The sequence below is a fragment of the Beta vulgaris genome, chromosome 5, assembly GCF_026745355.1.
Source record: "Beta vulgaris subsp. vulgaris cultivar EL10 chromosome 5, EL10.2, whole genome shotgun sequence".
NCBI lineage: Eukaryota > Viridiplantae > Streptophyta > Magnoliopsida > Caryophyllales > Amaranthaceae > Beta > Beta vulgaris.
Window position 1 is genome coordinate 15,546,891 of NC_079206.1, and position 9,863 is coordinate 15,556,753.

A 9,863-nucleotide genomic window follows, 5' to 3' on the forward strand; every position below is an offset into this window, starting at 1 on the left:
ACAATGGGGGCTAAGTCAGAAGAGCAAGAGGAAGAAGAAAGGGATTTTTTGTAAGTAAGAGGATAAAAAATTCCAAAAGTAAACCGCCTTTTGCTTTTATACCAAGATTAAGTAAACTCTTCAACTTCCTCTCAGATGCGTGCCAAGTGTCAAAACTACACTAAAACCTAATAAAGCATTTGGGCGGGATTTTCAGAAAAAGTAATCATTAACTTTTCGAAATTCTTCAACTCCCTACGACGACACGTGGCACTTCACAAACCTACCCCATTAAGAAAAGACAAAAGATCAAGACAAAAGTAAAAAGAAATATAAAAATACTGTCGCAAAAAATGTCCGCGTCCATCCGACAACATCTTCAGTGGTCGCGACCACAAAAGATGCTGGGGGGCTAGTTGTATGGGTATAACCCAAGTTCATTAGCGGCCTTCTCATCTATGGCCGCGAATAAGATTATGGACGCGAGTACGATAAAACCATTAAAAGCACCGTTCGAGCCAGTTCATCCCCTAGGACCGACAGTGTTGGCGGACGCCTAACAAGACAAAATAGAGGGAATCTTCCCACCTGTCAAATCGTCATAGCCCTACACGTGTCAAAGGATTATACGTCCTGTCAGAGGAATAGTACTTCTATAAATACCCCAATGGTACTATTCTGCAGGTACATTCTCTTACACACTGAAAATAGCTTATCTCTCTCTCTCTTGTTTCTCTCTCTACATCCTAGTGGTCCAAAGATCTGACTTGAGCGTCGGAGGGGGTTTCCTCAAAACCACCCCGAGGGTAGTTTACGTTTGCATCCTGTGCAGTTTTCCAGCAAGGACGTGAGCTCTCGAGACTTGGCGGACTCTTATGAGGACGCTAACTGTTTCAAACCGAAACAGCTATACTCCGTATCATCCTTTCACCTAATAGACTTTTCTTATTGTATCTTATTTGCACCTTACTAGTTACTATATGTATGTCATACTTCCGCTATTTGTTTTCATTTGCAACATAACTTCTTGACAAATAGTTTTAGAAGACTATAGACCAGATAAACAGACAACTTATTCTGCCAGAATCACAATGATCTAATTTTAAAATAGATTTCCATTTCTTATAGACGGGTCGAACAACTTAACTTTTTTTGAGGGGAAAATGGACAAGAACAATTGAAATAATCTAAAATGCCGGTAAGAAGAGTGAATGCATCATTACACTTTTATTTTACTAGTTGAGTTCTCTGTATCCTTTGTCATCCAACTAAACCTCTGTGCCAAAAAGCTACTATATTAATTATTACATGTAAAAGAAACAGAGGATTCATTTTACAATACTATTAATTAGGTTTATATACACATGCATAATTAACAAAATAGATTATATACACACGCATCAGCTAGCAAATTTGATACATTTACACAAGTACACAACCTCTACAGGAAAGGATGGAATAACAAACTGACAATACAAAAAATGCTGTTAAAGAAAAACAAGTGTAAATCAGAATTTTTGTGTTGAGAAGCTTTACATCAAGTTTTACAGTTGCTATCAATTTTTTCTTTTCTATTTTTTCTTTTGGAGATTGGTGCATGAAAAACCTATACCACAAAAAAAAGGTGCTTACATATGTCTAAAGGTACTCTGCATAATAAGGCGCTTGAGCACTGAATGCAGGATCAGCAGAGCACTGAAAGCCGAAGTTCCACTAGTTTATACAAATAGAAGGCCTGCTGTACCATCACCTTAAAGCTGACCTGTTCGTAGGTCTCTGTCCAGGCGGTCTGCATTGAGAGTTCCTGGTAGTTCTCTGAAGTCCTCATTGAAGATTGAATACGCACTGTACATCAACATTCACAAACATTAGAGTGTCAGTCCACTAAAGTACCCAGAAAGAGAAAAAATTTACCCAATTTAGAAGAATATATTTCCTCATAAGAAAAATTCTCTATAAGGCGACAGAATAAGAATCCTGAAAGACACACAATTGCTTATGACGTCCCAAAACTTAGCTACAATGGGTTCCAGTTGGACAAACACAAGGTAAAATGGAAAGTGGAACATGTAAAAGGCAGGGTATACACTATCTTACTTTGTACATTAAATCCTATGTTACTTGAACTATTCAGTTTCCCTAAAGTACCGTTTCGTGTTCTTGACCCTCTTGACAGGGGTAAGCACACCCTAACAGTCCATTTTGGGCCAAAATCACGGAGAGATTTTAATAAGATAGCTAAGTCAGACACTTAAATACATACCCGTCTTTGACATGAATACCAGAGTCTGAGCAACATAAGTAAATAGTGAATTCATGGGATAAAGGCAAAAGAGAAAGACAAGAAAATTTGGATATAGTAATATAGAAGTGGACAAGAAAAACGCCCGTATGTGTCAGCTCCTACCTGAGTTCACCTGTTTGACGATGTCCAAGATTATAAAAGATGATAGCAAATCCTGTTCCAAGTATCTGTGCAAATGAGGAAAAGTTCACTAGTTAAGGATAGTACAAAGCAGTCGTTGCGGAGAAAACTGGATTTCAAATTGCTTAGATATCAACTCTGGAACAGAAATTTCTAGCTGGGACGAGGAAATAAGTAAAAGAAACCACATAGCAGCAGCACTAATTGAAAAGCTTCTGTACCAGTTAACCCAAGTCACTCTATAACACTTTACCCATCTTCCTTGATGGCTAATGGGTCCATCCAATTCAACGCCAGCAGGTTGATTGAAACTTATATCTGTATATACATTTATTTCTTTGAAACAATCTCTATATCTATTTCTGATTCTCATATCCATGACTAATCCGCAAACCTGAAAAAAGAACCAAGCCTATCCCTCCTAACTTTTGCAGACTCTGCAGCTGAATGGTTACAGGAAACCTACTCTCTTCATGCTGATGTTTTCTTTATATAATTTCATTAACACCTGCAGTTTTCTTCCTTTGGTCTTTGCAGTCATCTCTCAAGCTCTACAGATGGGGCTTTGTTGGCACTATATGTATCAAAATCAAATTAATTATATTTTCTCCACCATTTGCTTCCGGCTCTCCAATATCATCCACATCATGAAATATGATTGGCAAATAATGTAAAAATTTAGACCTCAATAGAAAGTCCAACTAATGGCTAGTGTAAACCAAAGTCAGTTGTTAAATAGCTAAAAAAAGGAGAAGAATTATATCTTATGTTGATTGCCTCCATATATGTGAAAATTCAGATAATGAAAAGCCTCTATGAAGCGATAAATGAAGTAGACCTTCTGCTACTCCGTCTCCAAAGATAATCTTAATTCTTATCCTTTCCCTTCCCATTTTCTAAATAGTTGCAAACAGAAGAGAGTTTGCATATTTTCTGAACTTTCAATTCTTAGTTAAAAACAACACAGGTTGCATGTCATCTCAATCTCAATCTAAATCCAACAGAGGCTGAGAGTCTAATAATAGTTAAAACTAAAAAGATTCTATTGAAAATATCCCATTAAACAAATTTTAGAAGTATGCCAAAGATAGTGATTCTGACAGCACCACCGACAGAAGCAACCAAGCAACAGGGAGCCTGCAAGTTTGCAACCATGTCAAACTGCACAAGCACCCTGTGCCACATTATACTTCCTTGTTCAATTAGAGGGATAGAGAGAAGTAAAAGTAGGGGACCAAGTGAAGTGGAGAGAGAACCCATTACCAAATAAAATAATGTTGCTAACTAATTTGAAACTTCTATAAAAGGAAACTGCTGCTACTAATATGGAACGAAGAAACTAGACAACAGGACTACAAAAACATCAGGAAAACATTGTACATACACATAATGGACTCATAAACTTACATATAATGGTCCTAGATCCCATCGATATGAAACTGGAGCCAGGATGAACCATAGGATGATAAAGGCCCATGCCTTTAAGCTGAGAGAGTAGATCGCGATCAAAACAATATCTGCAAATATACAATACGACAAGATCAGCACATATTTAGGGTAAGTTTATATAGGAGTTGACTAAGATGCTCACCAGGAAGCTTCAACTTATCATGTAAAAAGCAAAAGAGCCTCCACTTCCATCGACTTGTTGACTCTGGGAGCTGGAACTTCTACATTCCGACAAAGGAACAACAAGCAAATGCAGCGGGAGGCAAAGTGAGAAGCCATGTTACTAAGATGGGGTCAAATTGAAATACTTATCATAGTCTCACCATATCGTCTTCATCCTCATCATCGTCATCATATTCAGCTCTAACATGCTTTGGTGGTGCCTTCGGTCTAACTGCTACAATCAAGCTATCTAAAACATACACCTCATATTATTATCTGAAACATAAACAAGCGAAAGCAAAACAGTCCTTGTCATCCTTTTACAGACAAAGTGCTAATGACAGTTCTCAATAATTACATTTGTCCATTACAAGCAGAAACTAGCCTCATATCAACGTTTTTTTTTAGAACAAACAATGTAAGACACTTTTGCTATGAGAGAAATAAAATAAAAACGTTGATAGATTTAGGTCTGTTAAGACTTAAGACCTAACATTATTTGCTAGTTGTTGGACCAGGCAAATGAAAACGTTGATACTAAATCAGCCACTTTGTTATATTCGTCAGAAGTATATTTTTTTGTTCTCAATAGAATTCTGATGCCAACAGAATTAGAACTTATGAGTAACAGCAAATAAAAACGATTGATACTAAACCAGCCATTTTGTTATATGTTCGTCAAAATTATGATTTTTTTGTTCTCAACAGAATTCTGATGCCAACAACAGAATTACAACTTACGAGTAACAAAATATTAGTATGGATATTTTCTATACAAAAAGATGCAGGAATAATATTCATCTTTATCTTATCTAGTAAATGCTAGACAACATAAAAAGGTGATTGTTCTATACCGTTGTGAGTATTCAATTTCTATGAATCTGAATTCTATAAACAAGATTGTGGAAACAAGTACAAGCAATTTATGATGCACCTTTTTTCAAACAACTATTAGAAATACAATACCAGAAACTTCAACTAGCAACGATACTGAACATGCCCTAAAATGGTATATCACATAATCTAAAATCCATATATGTTGCATTTAATCCAACATTTTGCATTTAATCCAACTTGATTTTGAGGCAAAACCAGCTCATTTATATGATGTATGAGCTAACAGCAATCTGTTTGAATATCCAAGGCATGCTGCTCCATAAATTTAGCAGTTATGCTTTGTGTAATACTAAACCACTCGGCTTACGCGAAATCTGGAAGAGAAGAGAAAAGGTATGCCTGCAGCTAGTTTATGAGTAAGAAAAAAAATCATATAGGAATCAGCATTCTACTTGATTTCCCTTCACGAAGTTTCTTTTAGAAGAACGGTCCCACTTATTTTATTCATCTGTTAGAGGGCAAAAGTGAAAAAGAATTACTGCCTACAGGCTATACAGCATAAAGCTAGTCCATGCATACACACCCCTAACAAAAAGCCTCCACTTACAAAAACTAAAACCCGAAATCAAACAAACTTATTATTGCTATTCTTAAAGAATCAACTAGATCACGAAAAACTATATCCTATGAGGTGTTATCTTGAGAACAATTATGTAAAACCATCCAACTCTTCTTTACAAAATAAAGAGTTTAGATCATTTTCTTGTTAGCCGACATCCCCCCTAACCCCCAACCCCAAAAAAAGGAAAAGAGATCCATCTAAAAAAGATCATACAGAAGTACATAAATATATTCCCGAAAGATAAGAAAATAAGAAGTTGTGTTGCCAAAACCTATCTAGTTCTATGTCCTTGGAATTCTTCCATTTCAAATCACACAAAAACAAAAGTAGAAGTAGAGGGTTGCTGTCAGGGTGGCCTTTCTCCTCTCGCTTTCTGCTAGTGTGATGATCAAACCATCTGAAATCAAGTCTTAAAGCATTAATCCCCAACTTTATCTCCATCCATCCACGAAAGGGTTTTCTAAAGCTATCTGCCACTACGAGGACTTGCTTATATTGAGATTATTCCTTGTTTCTATAGCTCCTTCAACTTCTATCTCTTGTTCTTGTGTTATAGTCATGTTAGGGAATCTCTAATTTCCTCCGTTAAGATAATCTATTAAATCAGCACTATTTACAAGCTTAATGCCCACAAATGTGGCCATTCCCTAACGACCTTGACTAGAGATTTTACTTTCTCCAAGAAGAAATCTAGTGCCAAAAATAAAAGGAATCTTTAACCTCATCAACTGAATTCTTCAAAGTTTTCAAGACTCTCCACTGAACAAGCATCTATATGATTCAATAAGACAGAACTCCTTGAAGAAAACTTTGTAACAAACTAGGTTTCATAGGAGAGAAATAATGTTACCATACTATTAGAGTATATTACTCATTTTTAAGATCCTCAGAGGATTTGATAATTCTATCTACCACATTATTCGAGCCTCTGTTATAAAGAGTCTCTTTCTTAAAATCTTTTGACCTCCATATATTTTTCTATATAAATTCTATTTTGTTCATAAAGAGCTCCCCTTTCCTCCAATTTGAGACAACTGAATGTCTAAGATCTATTCACCAACATTGTACCCTAAAGATTACATTATTCATTTCATAAGCTCCTTGCCAAAAGAACTTAAAGTAATAGAGAAGAAAGCAACCAAGATAAAAATAAAAACCTCAATCCACATGCTTATGAAGAGGTTCTTAAAAATATCGTATTTAAGGCATTCTATGAATAAGAAAGATTCGACTAGTTAAACTGTTATCTACAGAGGAGTCCTTGAAGACAACGTTGTAAGAAACGAGATAGATCTAATCCAAGGAGAAAAAATGAAATTGCAATATAGGTGAACGTGTTAGTGACTTCCATCCCTTTTGATTTTACCCACAAAGAAAATCCTTCATGCACCTGATGAAAACCAATGAATAATGCACTATTGATAGTCTACCAACTAGCTTAGTCAGTAAAGTCTTGGGAGCCCGTTCTAACACCTAGGATCGAATCCCATCTACACCATTACCCTTGGACGATCTCTAGTTCCATAGCCCAAAAAGGAAGAGGACTATTGACAGAAAATGTATTGTTGCACAGGCACCAGAAAGCCCGGAGAGGGTCTATAGCAGGCCTGACTTGGATAATGTAGTTCATATTAATCCTATCCAAAGCAAAATAGTTTTAACTTATAAAGGCCCTCTTAACTGCCATATAAAGTTGCAGAGGAAAGAAAGCTGCGACACAGAAGACAAAAGAAGTAGATACAATTATACATATAACCAAAAACGTTACAAGTCAGAGAAAAGGTTGACACACCATGTCCTACTAAAAACATCGTTGCAAAAGTTAAAACACTCCAAGAAGCCAGCTCCTTAAACTTAAGATGATGTAGGCAGCAGCAAAACAAAAAATTGTCTAAAATGGAAACAACATTCCACCCATAGAATCAAGATATAGGAGCATCATAAAGCGTAGAGAGAAGGTAGACAAGAGAGAATTTCGTTGCAAGATGACAAATCCCAACTTCCAATTTTAAAAGAGTAAAGGAAATGGTTAATATCTAAGGTGAACTTACATGGGCTTGTATGGACCTTGAGTGAACAAACTGAGATTCCCAACCATTACTTTGAGATTTCCTTATCCTTCCTCAACTCAGACAAAACAAAACTCCTCATCAACATTGAATGGGGCTTCAAAGAGACATTATACAGAAGCAAGAATTTTGAACATAATTTCAGGACCAACTATAAGCTAAAAGACTTGTAGGATGCTTAAAGCATTCCTAAATCCCCTCAAAAGTATGAAGGAATGGATTATATCATGAATGGACAATAGAGACCCGCTAATTATTCCTCAACCTCACAGATAACTCCATAATCTCTTGAACAGCATCCTACTTGCATACATCGACAATCAATTGAACCAGAAAGCGGATAAAGAGAAATATTTTTTGTTTACCTTCACGTTTCATTCAACCAGGATAAATCATTAATTACTTCATCACAAACAGAATTAGTACAACATAAATCAATTAAAATAACTAGCAAAAACATAAAAACACAAAACATCAAGCCGGATTAACACGACAAATTAAGCGCTATGCATTAAAAAGAGAGAGCTAACAGCATAAATTACATTACAAAACACTCAAAATAAAATCTTACCACCATCTGCAAGTTGAACACAGACATCTTCTCCATTTTTTCTATCATGCAATGCATTTCCACGCGAAATAAGCCTCAAAGTCTCAATCGGTAAATGTTTATTTGCAGCAACTAATTTTCTCAAATCACACACCTACCATATATAGAAAGAGTTTAAACAAACAATTGACAAACAACACTACATGAAAATTAAACAAACAATTATAGACATAATCAACTTATACTTAAACATTTAACAGAAAACAAGAATGTAGAATCTTTATATCAAAATTGTGGTCTAAATCCAATGCCTCAACAAATTCATGCACCATATCATGATCACACTCAATGTTTTTATTTTATTAATTTGTTTTTTAATACCCAACCGTGTAAAATCACAAAAATGGAAAATTTATGAAGATTAAGGAATTAATAAAGGTAGAAGTAAAATTGGGTGAAATGAAATTGACCTTAATGGTAGAAGGAACTTTTAGGCGAGAAGGTCGAGCAGGACCAACAGTCTTGAGAAGGATCTCAACGGTGTTAATCAGTGTAGAATCATCAAATTGAATCTCACCAGCCATCTTCTTTCAAATTTTGGTTCTTTTTGGTTTCGATTTGATTGAATTTTGTGAGGGATTGTAATTTGTAACTTAGGTGAATTAAACCCCAACACCCAAGAAAAGAAGGTTCACTTCTGTGTACGATGGAGATCAACAATTACTAGATCATGGACCAAGGTGTAGGATGAGCATCCTACACCAGCTCCAAAACGCAAGACAATAAAAATGAAACACACAATTCAACATGCAAAAAAATAATTAATTTGACAGCTAATGTACATTTCCATTACATCTAGTGTACATGTCAAAAATACAAAAAGTAACTGATTTGACAGTTACTGTTCACCATTTAATAACTGATTTGATGTCCCCCCATATACTGTTCACCACTTCTCTCTTTTCCACACTCAACCTCCTTGTATATTATTGGCTTCGTGGTTGTTCATTAGCAAAATCAAAATGTACAATGACAGCCCCCAGCTGAAAGTAACCCAATTCCTGAAGCTGATGTCAAGTGAGTAATTTGCAATCTTTGTACATTGGGTGTGTTGATGTTTGTTCACTAATGAAATTCAATATGTACAATTACAGTCTCATACCGAAATTTACCACTTCTCTCTTTTCCACACTCAACCTCCTTGTACATTATTGGCTTCGTGGTTGTTCATTAGCAAAATCAAAATGTACAATGACAGCCCCCAGCTGAAAGTAACCCAATTCCTGAAGCTGATGTCAAGTGAGTAATTTGCAATCTTTGTACACTGGGTGTGTTGATGTTTGTTCACTAATGAAATTCAATATGTACAATTACAGTCTCATACCGAAATTTACCACTTCTCTCTTTTCCACACTCAACCTCCTTGTACATCCTTGGCTTCGTGGTTGTTCATTAATAAAATCAAAATGTACAATGACAACCCCCCAGCTGAAAGTAACCCAATTCATGAAGTTGATGTCAAGTGAGTAATTTGCAATCTTTGTACATTGGGTGTGTTGATGTTTGTTCAGTAATGAAATTCAATATGTACAATTACAGTCTCATACCGAAATATGTCAAGTGAGTAATTTTCATTCTTTGTACACTGGTGTGTTTGATGTTTGTTCACTAATGAAATTCAATATGTACAATTACAATCTCATACCGAAATTCAATAAAATCACAATGTACACTGATGGTCATTGCTTTGATCACTAAAAATCCCCAAAT

General features: G+C 35.7%; 1 protein-coding gene across 1 annotated transcript; it reads right to left on the reverse strand.

The window, feature by feature from the left end:
• Nucleotides 1-1,351: 1,351 nt before the first annotated feature.
• Nucleotides 1,352-8,796, reverse strand: LOC104892950 (hypothetical protein). The gene is made up of 7 exons (XM_010678976.4): nucleotides 8,564-8,796; nucleotides 8,115-8,247; nucleotides 4,177-4,265; nucleotides 3,996-4,074; nucleotides 3,812-3,921; nucleotides 2,387-2,451; nucleotides 1,352-1,824 (listed from the first exon to the last, which is right to left on the reverse strand). Exons 1-7 carry the CDS (start codon nucleotides 8,675-8,677, stop codon nucleotides 1,731-1,733), a joined length of 684 nt encoding a protein of 227 aa, XP_010677278.1. The 5' UTR covers nucleotides 8,678-8,796; the 3' UTR covers nucleotides 1,352-1,730.
• Nucleotides 8,797-9,863: the final 1,067 nt, after the last annotated feature.